Genomic DNA, 17,809 nt, shown 5'->3' with positions numbered 1-17,809 from the left:
AAAGGAGCTCAACATTCGAGAATCCCCCAGCTCGATAAAACCTCACTCAACCCTCAACAAAGGCTGCAGTAAATCTGACAATACATAGACTTCCCACAAAATCATACATCCACAAATTTCCCACTATATGCTGTAACCGCTGCGGCGGTTGTTTGCTGCGTGACTCACAGTCAGCAAACCCTCAATAGACATACATCATCTCTGACAATACATCCCATGTGGAAGTACCTGCAATGTCACGATGAAATCTGGAATATCAAGCAGCAAACAAAAGCTACCTGATGAACTAGTGGATGTCGCCTACAGTCTGTGTGTAGATGCGCCCGTGTCGTATGTGACACGCCTCCAAGAACTCTGAGCCGTCATTCGATGTGTAGACAGCCACAAATCAACACTCTGGGAGTGCCGATATCCTCAGCACCTGCAATCGTAGGCCGAAACCCCAAATTTGCAGAGTCAGATCTGCACCCGCTGAGACCACGTAGTCGAAAATGGCCTGCACAGAACTTTGTCGAAGTCGAACGGTCGCCGAGATGACCTCTGGCCGTGTCTTCGCCTGTCGAATCTCACTCCAATCTGAGCAGGTGACTCTGGCTACCTGCAAATGCTGCCCCGAGCCTCGATCTGAGCTCTGATAGTAGTTGAAGGAGTACGAGCGAAAGTGTGACGCGAGAGAGAGTGCGAGAAGAAGAGCATGACGATATGGTGAACTCGCTCTACTGTAATGTGTAGAGCATAGTGAGTTCTTATTAGGTTTTTACAAAAGAATATGTGTACATACCTTGCGGCCCGCCCACTTACCTGGGCGACCACATTGGGCTTTATACCCCAACATAAAACCACATCAAAAATGCGAAAAAGGGGGAGACAGAGCTTCCCCATCATCCGCGTGCGTGCAGATGATGGGGGAGCTGTCCCCCCCTTTTTTTGGCAATTTTGGATTAAATCATACAATTTATCAGATAGATTTGACATGAACACCAAAAACGTTATTAATCAAAAATTGAAGAAAGCCAATACCGGAGCTAGAAGATAGACCGCAGAGAACCGTTCAACGCAAAAAAAAATAGGGGCATAAAGCTCTGCGCCCCCCTTTTTCTTTGCGTTGAACGGTTCTCTACGGTCTATCTTTTGGCGTCGGAACGACAATAGTGAGAGAGAGAGAGAGAGAGAGAGAGAGAGAGAGAGAGAGAGAGAGAGAGAGAGAGAGAGAGAGAGAGAGAGAGAGAGAGAGAGAGAGAGAGAGAGAGAGAGAGCATTATCGTCCACGGAGGTCATATATGACCCATTGGACCGGAGGGAAAAAAAAACATTAGAACGCAGCCTTTTAAGTGAGGGCATTGGATACATATCAGTTATGGACTGAGGGTCCGTCAACAGGGTAGAAGATAAGAAAAGAAAAGGAAAACAAGACTTAAACCTGAGTAGGGTTGGATGAGGGGAGAACCCCTTTGGGAGTTCGAAACTCTTGAATGATGACCTTCCCCCCGCGGTAGACTGCCCATTTGCCTTGCTTTTGGGCTTCTCCGACCTTCTTGAGTTCGCACTTTTTAACCTTGAGTTGATTCATGGTCAGCTCCTCAGCAATCCAAACCTTTGTTCCTTTGAGGAGGTAAGATTGGCGCAATAGCCTCACTCGCTCCTCTTTGTCCTTAAAAGTGAGAATACAGTGCTCCGGTGATACTTTCCTGTGTGTGTCGTTAATCCAAGAAATGTCTTCTTGCTTGATGGCGATGGGTTGAATAATATCGTTGAGCTTGATGATTGCTTCTTCAAGCATGTCCTCGGTAGTGCACCATGGTGAGGGAAGCCCACCTATTCGGATCTTAAGGGCATTCTCTTCCTGGAGTTTTTGCTCGTGAAGCTCCATCGTCACACAAGTTTGTACTTTTGCCAAAGCCACAGACTGAGCATTGGTGACTTTCACCTCAACTTCTCTTACTTTGTCTGTGGCAAGATCGACCATGGAGTCGAAACGCGCCTCAAGCTTACCAAGGTGAGACTTGAGATCCCGATTCTCTTCCATAAGCTGGTCAAGGGCTCTTTGAAGCTGTCCAATCCGGTCGTTCTTGCTCGGTGCTGCCACAACGGCTGCAAAACTGGGTCGGCTCCTCATGGTGACCTTTGGTGTATTCATGGTAAAACATTGGGCTGTGATGGCTGCTGCTCACTTTGTCCCAAAGTGCACAGAGATTTATCTGGGTTTGATTTGAAGCCCTTAGCTTTTAGGGGGGCGGGGGCTCTTTAGGTTCAGAGTGGCGAGAGAAAGAGAGAGAGAGGGAGAGAGGAGGAGTCTCGTCTGTCGGCTCGGGTGCCACCACCTGCCGTAGCAACTCCAACAGCTTCAGCAGCCCGTCGTCATCCCCAACAGAGGGAGGCTCGCCTTCACCATCCTTAGGCTTCTCGAGTCTCCGTTGCTGGTGTCGTCTCAGCTCTGCACGCTGTCACAGCAGCAAGTCACGAGGATGCCGCAGGTTAGCTTGGAGGCGGCGGGGCTATGGCTTCGTACCTTCCCATAGGGCAGCCCCTCGCCCAGGGGGAGGCTGGGGGACAGAGGACGGTGGCGGTGGCAACCTGCGCTAGAGCTAGGGTTAGCTATAGAGAGAGAGAGAGAGAGAGAGAGAGAGAGAGAGAGAGAGAGAGAGAGAGAGAGAGAGAGAGAGAGAGAGAGAGAGAGAGAGGAAGCACCAACATGATGCACGCACGATGGTATTGGACTGTGTTAGCTCGAGCAGGTAGACGATTGGTTCCCAAAGTGGTAATGCTTCATACCTAAGATTTCACATTCACATTATGCACGGACAAAGACCAAACTAACTAAAACCAAACTCGACCAGACTATTTACTATTTACTTTATACCAGTACCAATACTAGTACCAATACGAGTACCAATACCAACACCAATACATTGTCGTGCAGCTCCGCTCCCATGCAAAGAAAGATGCTAGAAAAATGCACATTAAGTTTGTTTGAAGCTTATATGTTTAATGAGCAGTGATTAAGGGCTGGTTGCAGGCCGAGTTCAATGCTAAATGTATGTCAAATGCGGCTGAAAGGGCCAAAACTTTCTTTAATGATGCTAAAAAGTGTTATGCTTGAAGTGAGCACGAATGGGGTATTGTGTACTAGAACTGCAGTGCTCAATGTGCTCTATCGGCCTGTCTTTACGGCTCGTCGATTGGAGCTACGATGAAGAAGTTATGGCAGTTTAACACTAGGTTGGTAATGGGACACTTTTATGTCCTGGGACACTTTTATGTCCTGTTAAGTGACCATTTTCCTTGAATTATGTCAAGAGTTTCAAAATGTATTTTGAGGTTCTATCTGTCTAGCAAGTTGTCTCATGAGCTGAAAAAAACTCGACATTTTTTTGGAATATCAATTCTATCTTTAACCTTGTCCTTGCACAACATTTCACAACCTAAACTGTGTGAAAAAACGGGTCCTGTTTTTGGCTTTTTTCAACCTTTTGCAACTATACCACTCTAGAATTCATGTTTGTGAGGTCTATAATGCTAGAGAACTATCTTTAGTAGTCCTCAACATGTCCTGATGCTTCTAGGGAGAAATAAATGTTAAAGTTGTAAGTTATGACCAAATTACAAAAATTGTCAAATCCTGTTTTTTAGCCAATTTTAGCTCTTCTATGATTTTTTTTGGTGGCTTTCATGATATCCCCATGTAGTTTTGATTTTCTATGTCGCATATTGTAACATAAAGCTAATATTCCTTGAGTTTTGGGGCACCTAATATCCTATTTTGCATAATAGACAATGATGGTTGATTTTTTCAATTATAGAAGAAGTATATTAAGTATAGCTTTTTCAATATTGTTAGTTTCTTGTGACAACTACATGCATTTTGTAGGTAGTAACCATATCTAGTCATAAGGATCAAATTTGGCTAGATATTGAATAGTTTCTATGGGATTCTACAAGTCATAATGTTGAACCCAGTTTTTTCATGTTTGCTGTATTTAGCACTTCATCTTTGTCCCCAAGATTCCCCTTGGTAAGAGATGTATTATTCTTTTGACATGCTCCATGGCTTCTTATGAACCTAAAGGACAATAGGGAACTAAGAAAACATGCATATATTATTTGTATTGAGCGTGGCTATAGAAACTTTGATGATAGGTTTGTAGAATGGTAAAAATTCAACTTTTTTGTACCTATTTCTTTTGGCAAAACAAAAAATAGTGAGTGAGAAGCAATCATATGTTCTGATCACCAACCCATTGAAGTTAACTAGGGAATTTATCTCAAGTCCTACAAAAATCCCTAATCTTATTTTTATGCAACAAAGCGTAAGAAATGATTGTTTTGATGAGAATATACTGGTCCATCAACTTTGGAGGCTTGGTGTTACCAAAAGATGAGAAATTTTACAAGTTTCTTATTTTTTCCATGTGTAGTAGGCCTTGAACTATAACCTCATGAAAGGATTTTACAAAATGAGTGGATCTACTATGGTTTTGGAAGTTTTTTTCAAAACCCTGAAAGGACACTTTTATGTCCTGTTAGGTTACCAACCTAGTGTTAAAGTTCAAGCCGATTGCAGATCCGTGCCGGATTGGGAAACAATAGCTGAGGGGATAAAAATGAAATGAATGCACGGGCTGAAGTGCTCACTTTGTGGAGCGCGTTGGTCTTTTCAAATCGGGGATTGGACTTACGGTTGCCAAATTATTGACCATTTAAGATTTATCGGGGGCCGGGTCCACACTAGGCCGGTCCACTCGGTTGGAGTGCCATCTCAAAGTAATTGTCTTTCTCCGGGTTTTGGAATGCAAATGTTGCAGGGAAAGGCCAACACTGCTGCAGCTTGCTAGAAAAAAACTGAGTTGTTTTGGCAGAACCTTGGCCGATATGTATGAAAAATGTGGTGCTGTTACGAAGGCACAAAAAATTCTTGCCAGAAATTTCTTCTTTTGGAATGAAATGATTGCAGGCGATGCCTTGGTCGGTATGTGTACAAAGTAATGCGGGAATTAAAATTCTCAATAATTTTATCATGCTTGGCATTGCCTTGGTCGAAAAGTATACAAAAGCATGGTCGTCCCTCAGGCTCCCCATGATACTCGGCTTTACTGCGCCATTCCAGACATGCGTATTCATCCAGATGCTTTTGAGGAGGCACTTATTGGAGTTATGTTATATGGGGAAGATGGACTACAATGGAATAGAAGATCAAGCGATCTCTTAGGATACTTAATTTATGGTGATGCGATTATGGCCGCCCAGAGCAAATGAGAAGGGCGCCCACCCATGGGGTGGCAACCCAAAACCAATAGGATTTTCTTTTTAAAAAAAACAAGTGTGAAGCCAATTAAAAAAGGAAGAGCAAGGCGATGGCAGCAAGAAGCACACTGGGCACAAAGGAAAGAAGAAGCGCTCATCGCGCGTGAGAGAGCGCTCGGATGGCGCCTCCATAGAGTCAAAAAATGACCAGAAGGCAATCGCGCTCAAGTTCGGTGCCACTTCCCCCAAAATCCATGCTACTCGCCCCGTCAACTGCCATGTCATCAAGGGCTAGGACCCATTAGCGACGTCGCTAATGGGTGCCTAGCTAATTTTAGCAAGAGGGACATGCACCCATAAAAAAAAAGGGAAAACGTGTGGTTTATTTATTCCTTCACCTCATCATCTCGCTCCTCTCCTCCTCATGCCTTCAAGATCTCAAGCTCCTTAAGCTCGGAAGCTTCCTCCTCATGCCTTCAAGCTGTCAAGCTCCTTAAGCTTGGAAGCTTCCTCCTCATGCGTTCAAGCTCTCAAGCTCCTTAAGCTCAAAAACCTCTTGAGAAGCGAGATCTCTCAAGCTCCTTAGGCTCTTAAGCTCTCCTCCTCATCTGAGGGAGCGCTCTCTCTATCTCTCTTCGGGGAATCAACATAGGCAAGGCCCTTGCTCTGATAAGAGAGCTTGAACTCTAATATCTCTCTTTAGGCCAAGTTGTTTTCTTAAGCTCACTTAATTAAGCTCTTAAGCTCTTGTAAGTGAGCTAATTCTATTCTCTTAAGCCTAATTTCTCTCAAATTCATAAGCCAATCTTGCACTCTAACCTCGCTTCCTAAGCCATAATCCTCGACCCTCTAAGCCAATTCCCTCAACCAGGCCAAAGCTTCTAATTCACCATTCGCCGTTCGAATCAAAAAGGCAAAGTAAGAAGATTTTCATCAATTTCTTGTTTAAGCACCTGATTTAAGCCATATTTTTTCATGTAAGAGCATTTAAGCTTCTATAGTGATTTGTTAACCATGGATTCTGTCGATTAACTGGAAATTAGACGGACTGTTTATTTTAAACTCTGTTGTCGGTAATTGCATCTGCTACATCTTGTTTCCCTCACCTCTCACAGCCAGGGGCCCGGTGCCTTCCCGACTCACCTTTCGCACAATTATCCCCTGATATTCTTGGTGAACCCGACGCGAAATGATCCGGGGTGAGCAGTCTGGTGAATAAGGATGTCGACACGGCAAGAGGCTACCATGCAGCAAATGATGCAGTAGTTTGGTGTTTACATCCAACAATAGCAGGCTACCCAGCAGTAGTACAATTTGCAAGAGAGGATCTGTAAAGCTCGGCACACAGTTACGGAGAGATTGCATCGATTTGAAGGCCAGGATATTAGCAAATTTTGCAATATCTATGAACAGGCAATGGAAGAGAATGTAATTGATGATCGGAATGCAGTGGAAGGATTCCATTTGATTGCGGAGCCGGAACTTAGGAGTCGAATTAAAGAGATTCAGGTGCTTCAAGGCCCGAATTGGCAGGATTTCAAGAAGGCGCTTCAGGAGGAATACTTCCTGGAGGATTCTCAAAGAGTAACCAGGCAAAGTTTCATGAAGTGGGTGCAGAAGAAGAACAAAAATCTATCTACACGAGAGTTGTTGCGGGAATTTGAGAAGAAATTCGAGCAACTATCCTCGACAGAGAAATGTTCAATGAGGGATCAGAAGGTTGAGTTATTCATTCAGGCTGCTGATCCTAGACTTCAAAAGATTTTAGTGCAGTTGCTAGAGGATCCAAGTGGAGAATTGGGCTTAGCATCCGACTGGAAGGTAGTCACCGAAGCACTCAACATGATCGTGAAACGACAGATGAGAGTCGATAAGTTGATCGTGGCTAACATCATGGATGTTGTGGAGGAGGAACCAGAAGAGAAAACAACCTCGGCAATACCCAGAGTGGAGGAGCCAGTTCTTGATGAATTGGTAAAAGGTATTCAAGAATTGAATTTGAATTTTGAAGCTGTTAAATTTGATGGTCTAGCTACTAAGGGGTCTACATCCGAGCCTAGATAGCAGCCCCCATGCAAAGTCTGGGATCGATGCATGTGGTGTGACAGTGAAGACCACAAGTATGTTAAAGAATGTGATGATTTTGATGAAGCATATAAGAGGAACGTGGTGTTCTAGAAGGACAAGAAGATACACCTTAGAGCAACAAGTGAGATGCTCCACCTGAACTTCGGTAGGGGCGGCATGAAGAAGATAGTTGATGAGATTTAGCAAAATTTTGCTCTTGTGGAGGCAGCTACATATGGGCTGCAAGTCTGCGGGAAGGGTGACGAAGATGGTGCAGGTACAAAGGGTATGACCTTATGCTTTGAAGACAGCAGAAACTGCACAGGTAACTTATGGGAAGCTGCGGCAAGTAGGGAATTCAATTTGAGAAACCACAGGGTGGACTGATCCAGTGGATTCCCTCTCGGTGTATGCGTTCATTGCGAAGTCTCAAGATAATGAGGCTATGGTGGAGGAAAAGCGGAAAAGAGATGAAGAAGATCCTGGGACATCGAAAAGGACAACGAGGTTCAACAGCAAGAAAGAAGAAAGTCCTGCTCCTAAGCCCGCTCCTGAAGTGGTGATGGAGGAGGTACCTAAGGAAAAAAAGCATGGTAAACCCAAGGGACCCTCTTATAAGCTCAAGTCTGACATAGAATTAGCTACAGATTTAAAGAAAGGCTTTGAAGAGCGAATCCTGAATAGTAAGGTGGAGCTCACATTGGGTGATATATTGGGCATTGCCAAGCGTGAGTTTCATGAGATTATAATAGATATCATCAAAAGGAAGCGGCAGATACCAAGTGAACAGGAGCCGGAGTCAGTAAAGAGCCATGCGGTACACCACATTGAAGCAATTCTAGACGACTATGAAGAGTATTTGGCGAATCTTGAAGAAGAAGAAGAAGAGTCGAGGTCTATGGTGGTGTCAAATCCAACCGTACCTGAGGTAACTCATGTTCATTTCAATGAATATGAAGATAATGAAAGCATACCAAGGAGTCACTTTTCAAGGACTCGTTGGGCAAGAGTATTTGGAGAATCTTGAAGAAGAAGAAGAAGAGTCGAGGTCTGTGGTGGTGTCAAATCCAATCGTACCTGAGGTAAGGCATGTTCATGTCAATGAACGTGAAGATAATGAAAGTATACCAATGAGTCACTTTTCAAGGACTCGTTGGGCAAGAGCGACAACCGCAACTGTTTTAAAGCTTGGTGACATTGAAGAACCGGTCTTAGCACTCATAGATCATGGATTGGAGATCAATTTGATGGCTAAAATCTTGCACAAAAATAGGAAATGGCCTATTTATGTGGACCATGGTTGGTGGATTCGAGCTACCAATATGCTTCCAGGCGACCTCTATGGTGCATGTGCCAATGTTAAGGTAACTGTACGGGATGTCTGTGATGAGCAAAACTTCTTTATACAGGAGCATTCCTCTTATCCTTTAATTCTAGGACAACCATACATTACGGATGTGCGAATGGAAACCAAAGTGCTGGATGATAGCTCGGCCTATGCCAGGGTTCGGAGCCCTGATGGTAAGAAAGCAGTGCAATTCTTGACTCTATGTGTTGACCATGCTAGGAATAAGGACAGTCTACGTGATCATCCAATTCCGAAGATACGCAAGGAGTTTAGAGAACACAGGTTTGCACAAGATTTTCTCGGAGTTCCATTATAAAGCGGGACTGTGGTGGTACAAGTGAGGAGAAGTTCTCGCAAAGAGAAGCTTTCTCTTCTGGGTTTTTGGGGTTAACATCTGAAGGTTCAGTCTCTTTTAGAAAATTTAATGATCTGCCAAAGTGGGAAAAACAGTATGTTTCAGGTATTCAAAGTGAATTGCAGGGTTGTGATGTGCTTGAGTTCGATGATGTGATTTTAGGAGTCTTTGAAGAGGTATCTTATGTAGATACTATGTCAGAGCTTGAAGAGATCAGGAAAAACAGATTACAAAGCAGATCTGAAGTGGTCAAGGTCCATTCAATGGATATGTATGATGAGTTAAGTTTATATGAAGTCGATGTGAGTTCAGGAGTCTTTGAAGAGGTATGTTATGTAGATACTATGTCAGAGCTTGAAGAGATCAGGAAAAACAGATTACAAAGCGGATCTGAAGTGGTCAAGGTCCATTCAATGGACATGTATGATGAGTTAAGTTTATATGAAGCCCTTATGCATATTGAAGATTATTCAGGTGAAATTGTTGAAGCGTAGGTAGAGACAAAATACAAGAGTGTTGCAAAGAAAGTGAGGCCAGTGGCTACACCGCTGCCACAAGGTAGCGATGGGATGATCAAGGAGGCTTCTTGACATCCTATACTCAGAGATCCAAAGAACATAGGGCATAAGTTTACTAAGGAGACAATGCAGCATCTGAAGGTTGGAGAAGACGGATTCTTCAATGAAGAGGAGATCAAATGTTTTCAAGGTATGCTCAAAAAACATGGTAAAGCTTTCGCTTTTGAGCCAAGTGAGATAGGGTGTGTGGATCCGAGTGTTGTTTCACCAATGGTTATTTTCACTGTTCCACACATGCCATGGAGCCTGCATCCTATTCCAGTTCCTAAAGCTCACTTGCCAAAGCTCATCAATTTGCTTAATGAAAAGATTCAAATGGGAATTTTGGAGCCGTCGTGTGCTCCATATTCCAATCGATGCTTTACTAATCTGAAGAAAAATGGTACATTAAGGTTCATTCAGGATATGCAACTAGTTAACAAGGTAACAATCCGCAATATGGGTACTGGCCCAATTGTGGATGAATTTGATGAGGCCTTTGCAAGTAGATCTATTTACTCCATGGGCGATCTTTATTCAGGATATGATCAATTTCAGTTATCTTTGGAGAGCAGGGATCTTACTACAATGCGTACTCCTCTTGGTTTGGTAAGGATGTGCATTCTGCCATAGGGTGCTACTAACTCAGTAGATCATATGATGAACGGCATGAATAAGGTATTAAGGGACTTTATCCCACATATTACTATTCCTTTCATTGATGACCTACCAATTAAGGGTTGTGAAGAAGGCTCAAAAGATGAAGCAGAAGACCAGAGGGGGTGCAGAGAGTTTGTTGCTCAACATATTGCTGACTGTGAGGCTATATTATCAAGTCTTGAAGAAATTACCTTAACACTTTCAGGTCAAAAATCGACTTTTGGAGCTAAGGAGGTCTTAATTGTGGGACACATGTGCAGTTCTGAAGGAAGAAGGCCAAGTCCAACAAAAGTTGAAGCAATCCAAAAGATGAAGGACACATGTTCTTCAGTTACTGAGGTTTGTAGATTCTTAGGCGCATGTGTGTTCTACTGTATTTGGCTGCCACACTTTGCTCATGTTGCAGAGGTGATGTATCAATTTCTACGAAAAGGTAAGAGGTTTGTTTGGGAAGAAGTTCACACACAAGCTATTAAGAAATTAACGAAGATGCTTCTTGAGGCTCTGACCTTGACGAAAGTTGATTATAAATGTGATAGGCCAATTATTTTAACAGTTGAAACTAGCCCAACAGGTATTGGATGGGCTATAGGTCAAGATGATGCTGAAGGACACAGGTATGCAGTGAGATTTGGATCCAAGGTGCTCAATGCTCATCAACAAGGATATCCATAGGTTAAGAGGGAACTTTGGGGAATTTCTACTGCTCTAAGGGACGATAAAGAATACTTTATTGGACCTTCCATTGTGGTAGAGACAGATTGCTTGCCACTGATAGGGATGATTGCAAACTTCTCTACTTCGGACATTGCCATGCTACGATTGATACCATATATCAAGTTCTCTTAATCCTGAATTTTGTCATATTGCAGGTAGAGATAACCCTGTTGCAGATATGTTATCAAGAGCCAGGTTTGAAGATGAAGAAGAGATGCTGACCACAAGTGATGATGTTGGCTTGAAGTTCTACGCGTCTTCTTATCTACATGCCAACTGTGGTAGTATTGCTCATGTTTTTGAAGTCTTTTCTGAAGAGTTTTATGATGGAGAGTGGCTTATGATTGGCCGCTACCTAAGTACTCTCACTAAACAAGAAGGATGGAGTGATCAAGAATTCAAGAAGATCAAGAAAAAGGACTATGTCTATTTCCTGAAAGACGGACATTTATGGAAGAAACCGAAGCGCCCAGGAGGGGTATCACAACGAATTATTTGCGACAAAGCGACCCAACAGTAGGTGATTAAAGAGTTTCATGAAAGTCTATGGGCTGGAAACAGAGGAGTCTGGGAAACCTTTGTCAAGATTAAGGACTGATATTGGTGGAGAGGTATGTACAAAGATGTGGTTCAATTTGTGGAATCATGCTTAATATGTCAACAGTACTATAATGTGCGACATAGAGATGGGTTGTGTCCCACCTATCCACTGGCTATGCACTACAAGTGGGTGGTGGACCTTATTACAATGCCAGTAGGAGTGTGGCAGATGAGATATATTGTCCTTGCCAGGGAAGACCTTACTAATCAAGTGGAAGGCAGAGCTTTGCATACAGAAGCTACCAGTTCAGTATGCAAGTTCTTGCTTGAAGATGTTATCTCTAGGTATGGATGTGTTGGCAAAATTACTCCAGATATATAGAGGAGAGATGGATGCAAATGAAGCTCGAGAGTTTTTTGCTCGGATGGGCATTAAGCTCGCCCTCACCACAACATATAGTCCAGAAGGTAACGGGAAGAGTGAAAGAGGACATTCACCTATTGCTAAAGCTTTAGCAAAGGCATGTGAAGGACATATTGGTGATTGGCCTAACCTCTTGCCATTTTCTTTGTGGGATGATCACACTCCTCACAGTTCACTTACAGGTTTATGCCAGTCGAGTTGATGTATGGGCAGAAACCCATTATGCCTACGGAGGAAGCATTTACAAATTGGACCATAATGCCATGGGAAGAAGGTATGTCTACTGAAGACTTGCTTGCTCTACATATTCAGCAGCTTGAGAGGCATCAAGAGGATATTGACCAGGCTAAAGAGAAGCTTAAGGAGGCAAGATTGAAGAACAAGGCAGCATTGATGGAAAGCATAGACTACGCCCACATCCTATCAAAGATGGTGACTGGGTACTCGTCTATGATAGTATCTTGGAGAACCAATACTCTGTTATGCGAAAAATGGTTAAAAGGTGGTTTGGACCATATGTGGTGCAATATGTTTTTGATAATGCGACATATCAATTATGTGAACTAGATGGCACTATGCTTAAGATGCGTCTTCCAGGGAAAAGGATCAAGTTGTTCAAGAAGTGAGAAGGAGAGATTGTTCTTGAAGATTCTCATTCAGATCCGCCTCCAAAGGATCATGTTATGTACACATCAGATGATATGTTTGATGATGATTTTAATGAAGCTGATTAAGTGCAATTCGCACAGACCGGAGGCTGTGTAGGTTCATAGGGGGTGAATGTCATGCAGCTACGCTCCCATGCAAAGAAAGATGCCAGAAAAATTCACATTAAGTTTGTTTCAAGCTTATATGTTTAATGAACAGTGATTAAGGGCTGGTTGCAGGCCGAGTTCAATGTTGAATGTATGTCAAATGCGGCTGAAAGGGCCAAAACTTGCTTTAATGATGCTAAAAATTGTTATGCTTGAAGTGAGCATGAATAGGGTATTGTGTCCTAGAACTACAATGCTCAATGTGCTCTATCGGCCTGTCTTTACGGCTCGTCGATTGGAGCTACAATGAAGAAGTTATGGCAGTTTAAACTTCAAGCCGATTGCAGACCTGTGCCGGATTGGGCAACAGTAGCTGAGGGGATAAAAATGAAATGAATGCATCGGGCTGAAGTGCTCACTTTGTGAAGCTCATCTGTCTTTTCAAATCAGGGATTGGACTTATGGTTGCCAAATTATTGACCGTTTCAGATTTACCAGGGGCCAGGTCCGGTCTACTTGGTTGGAGTGCCATCTCAAAGTAATTGTCTTTCTCTGGGTTTTGGAATGCAAATGTTGCGGGGAAAGACCAACACTGTTGTGGCTTGCTGGAGAAAATTGAGTTGTTTGGCAGAACCTTGGCCGATATGTATGCAAAATGTGGTGTTGTTACGAAGGCACAAAACATTATTGCCAGAAATGTCATCTTTTGGAATGAAATGATTGTAGGCGATACCTTGGTCGGTATTTGTACAAAGTAATGCGGGAATTAAAATTCTGAATAATTTTATCATGCTTGGCATTGCCTTGGCCGAAAAGTATACAAAAGCATGGTTGTCCCTAAGGCTCCCTATGATACTCGACTTTACTGCGCCATTCCAGACATGCGTATTCATTCGGATGCTCTTGAGGAGGAACTTATTTGAGTTAAGTTATCTGGGGAAGATGGACTACAATGGAATAGAAGAGCAAGAGTTTTCTTAGGATACTTAATTTATGGTGATGCGATTATGTCCGCCCAGAGAAAATGAGAAGGGCGCCCATGGGGTGGCCACTCAAAACCAATAGGGTTTTCGTTTTAAAAAAAACAAGTGTGAAGCCAATTAAAAAAGGAAGAGCAAGGCGATGGCAGCGAGCAGCACAGAGGGCACAAAGGAAAGAAGAAACTCTCATCGCGCGTGAGAGAGCGCTCGGATGGCGCCTCCATAGAGGCAAAAAATGACCAGAAGGTAGTTTCGCTCAAGTTCGGTGCCACTCCCCCCAAAATCGTGCTACTCACCCCGTCAACTGCCATGTCATCAAGGGCTAGGACCCATTAGCAACGTCGCTAGTGGGTGCCTAGCTAATTTTAGCAAGAGGGACATGCACCCATAAAAAGAAAGGGAAAATGTGTGGTTTATTTATTCCTTCACCTCATCATCTGGGTCCTCTCCTGCTTATGACTTCAAGCTCTCAAGCTCCTTAAGCTTGGAATCTTTCTCCTCATGCCTTCAAGCTCTGAAGCTCCTTAAGCTCAAAAACCTCTTGATAAGCGAGATCTCTCAAGCTCCTTAAGCTCTTAAGCTCTCCTCCTCATCTGAGGGATTGCTCCATCTATCTCTCTTCGCGGAATCAACATAGGCGAGGCCCTTTCTCTGATAAGCGAGCTTGAACTCTAATATCTCTCTTTAGGCCAAGCTATTTTCTTAAGTTCACTTAATTAAGCTCTTAAGCTCTCGTAAGTGAGCTAATTCTATTCTCTTAAGCCTAATTTCTCTCGAGTTTGTAAGCCGATCTTGGACTCTAACCTCGCTTCCTAAGCCATAATCCTCGACACTCTAAGCCAATTCCCTAAACCAGGCCAAAGCTTCTAATTCACCATTCGCTGTTTGAATCGGAAAAAAGAGTAAGCAGAGTTTCATCAATTTCTTGTTTAAGCAACTGATTTAAGCCAGATTTTTCCTTGTAAGAGCATTTAAGCTTCTATAGTGATTTGTTAACCATGGATTCTATCGATTAACTAGAAATTAGACGGACCGTTTGTTTTGAACTCTGTTGTTGGTAATTGTGTCTGCTACATCTTGTTTGCCGCACCTCTCACTGCTAGGGGCCCGGTGCCTTCCCGGCTCACTTTTCGCACAATTATCCCCTGACAACGTTGATCCGAGCCTATCACAAATTTTTGTTTACTATATTTTGTTGGTTTTCCTTGATTCTAGAGGTTTACAATAAAAGAAAGAGTGAGAACAACCTCTTGGAAAAATTAAAAAAATGATTTGATGGGAATTTTTTCTGGACTAGTTCACCGGAGGTGAAAGGTAGAGGGAGAACCTGGTGGTAAAGGGAAGGGAAAATATGTAAATGTGAAAAAAAAAGATATGATGTGGTTGTGGAGCCATGCACCCATGATTCAAGGGTCATGAGTGGCTCTTATCATCATCACTTTGGAGCCATATGATGATTCAAACAGATGGGACCCAAGTGGAAGACTTGGTAAAGGAAGGAACCAGACACATGATTTTGCTGGATTTTTAAAACATACTTCCACTCCGATCCAAGAAAAGTTGTCTCATCAAAGTTGTAGCTGATGAGCTGGAGATTCTGACCATAATTTTTTTATAATTTTTGCATCTACGGTCTAGGAGATATGGCTAAAATGGCGGACGCCAGTTTTTTCAACTGTTGTGGAGACCACCCCCTCTACCTTTACACACACACCCTTCCTTTTCCACATTGAGACCTTCTCTAAAAATCAGCAATTAGTCTTCTCACCCTCCCCTCCTTCCTCCTCTCTCTCAAGCTCAAAAAACCATCACAAATTCCTCTTCTAATCACCTCTCAAGTCATGCTTAATCTTGTTGTAATTCATAATTTCTCATTCAACCCCTTTCTATTATTACTAGATATGTATTGATTTTATTTATATTCTTTACATTTTAAAATAAGGAAGCTCTTGGACTCAAGCTATGGAGGAAGGAGTGAAGACAACACAAGTGATGATGGAGCCAATTAGTTGCAAAATGGTCAACAAATCTCTTGGAAGGAGCTTCTTCATTGGTTGAATGTCCCTAATCAAGATTCATTTGTGCAAATTACACTTGGATCTTAACCTCACTCCTAATCACTCTCTTTCCTATATAAAGAGGCCTTCCCCTTTGTAATTTTAAGCCTCCCTCAGCCCCATTGAGTCTTTGTATCACTCACCATGAGCCCATAAAGCTCATTCATTCACTCTATTCTTACACATTATAGAGTGCAAATTGTTTCATGCTAGTAACCTCCCCTCCTCTTACTTATGTTAATTAAGAGAAATCTTTTATGTGTGTGTGAGAGTGCTTGATGTGATTTTGGCTAATCCTTGAGTGGTTGTTTAGTAATCTACATGCTATTTGTGTTGGGAGTGTTTGAAGTTATCCATTCCTTGTACACACACTAAGGTTAATGCTTCATTCATAGTGATCTCTCTCTCTCTCTCTCTCTCTCTCTCTCTCTCTCTCTCTCTCTCTCTCTCTCTTTGTGTAGCGGTCCTAGTCCACGCTTCCAAGACTAGGTGGTGCCCTCATCTCATTTCCCTTGTGGTGCAATGGAGTTTGTTTTGGTGTAGAGGCCGCCATTCCAAATTTCCTTCGTCAACGTATACCAGTATCAATATCAATCCAGTACTAGTACTACCAGTACTAGTATTGGTAGTATAGTACAATACAATACTAGTATAGAGTACAGTACAGTACAATACTAGTATCAATATAGAGTACCAGTAGTGGTATACTGTTATACTAGTGAGGCGGTTCGGGGCGGGACACAAGAAGAGTGGCTTCTAAGCACTCTTCTAGGCTCCCGTGCTACTCAATTGGGTTGGGGTTGGACAAAAAACAACAACACACACACACAAACCCGCAAGCTAACCCTACACAAATTTGGGGCACCACCTAGTTTTGGATGCGAACTAGGACGCGTAGAGAGAGAGAGAGAGAGAGAGAGAGAGAGAGAGAGAGAGAGAGAGAGAGAGAGATAGTGCTCCGGCTTCTTTGAAATGTATCGGCAGTGATCAAGGCAACACAATTATATATGTGAGAAAGAGAGAGAAGGGGGGGGGGGGGGGGGGGGCTTGTTGCATTAATACCTTCTTGCAAATCTATCATCACCAATCAAAGTGAGATTAGTACTTGTTCAACATAGCTTGAGTAAATTACACTACAGCACATCACAAGAAAAGCCACCCCAATCACTGTCTTAAGGCCAGGGGAGTCCTCTCCACCATGTCGCCCTCTTACAGTATGTGGGATTTATGGCTAAATTGATGACAACACCCAGAGACAAGCTATCAAGAACTTAAATAAAGCACCAAGACACTTACACATCATTGTTGTCCATTACTTCACGTTGGAAGAGAGACAAAGTATCCAAGCTTAGTCCAAATCCACCCTCCTTGTTTCAGCAAATGCTGGGCTTACACTAGTAGGAGAAATAATATATTTCCTACTCTCAATTGAATGATCACTCTCTCTCTTACAATGGCATAGAGTTTCCTTGCTAATCACCCCTATTACAACACATGCACATGCATAAGACAATGAGCTTCCACTCAAGAACTCCTTCTAGAGAGGTTGAGCTTGGCTTCTCAAGCTATAGCATAGTGCTCTTGCTTATGGCTCCCCCCATTTGTGCTAGCTACACCCTCCTTTTATAGCAATTTTGAAGGCTAGGGTTACTCCTCTTACCATGGTTGGGTTAGATTTTCAGCACTTATCTAATTTCTTTTGCTTGGAATTATCAAGAAGCTGGTGGGGATAGATGAAGAAAAGAGAGAGGAGAGAAGTAGAGGTGATAAGACTTTTCATAGTAGGTTAGTGTTAGTGAATTAGTAGAGTTAGTATTTTTATTGATTTACAAATGGAATTGGATATTTACAATGGGAGTATCCAAGTAGGATTCAAATAAGGAAGAAAAACTCTTAATAGGTAAGAAAATATATATTTCTTACAATGTTGATGCTCCAAGTGTCTTGAGTAGGGTCAATTTCGACGCTTGTTGACGGTCCACTAGCTTTGACGGTACGTTTCTTCTCCATTCTTGACCTTCCTTGGAAGACAAGGTAAGTGAACATGAGTAATCAATCACCACGATGTTGTCTTTCAAGAGAAGAGGCTGAATTTTGTGGTTTTCTTG

General features: G+C 42.7%; 1 protein-coding gene across 1 annotated transcript; it reads right to left on the bottom strand.

The window, feature by feature from the left end:
- Window positions 1-1,414: 1,414 nt before the first annotated feature.
- Window positions 1,415-2,137, bottom strand: LOC147453306 (uncharacterized). The gene has a single exon (XM_086519372.1). The coding sequence runs from the start codon at window positions 2,135-2,137 to the stop codon at window positions 1,415-1,417; it is 723 nt and encodes a 240-aa protein (XP_086375498.1).
- Between the last annotated feature and the right edge of the window lie 15,672 nt (window positions 2,138-17,809).

This window comes from Adiantum capillus-veneris, chromosome 8, assembly GCF_014529385.1.
Source record: "Adiantum capillus-veneris isolate H3 chromosome 8, ASM1452938v2, whole genome shotgun sequence".
NCBI lineage: Eukaryota > Viridiplantae > Streptophyta > Polypodiopsida > Polypodiales > Pteridaceae > Adiantum > Adiantum capillus-veneris.
Note: the sequence above shows the minus strand (reverse complement) of the source record. Positions and strands in the feature narration are given on the sequence as shown.

Bases quoted from the DNA above. Each gene is read 5' to 3' on its own strand.
- LOC147453306 (XM_086519372.1), bottom strand. From the start codon at position 2,137: ATGAATACACCAAAGGTCACCATGAGGAGCCGACCCAGTTTTGCAGCC.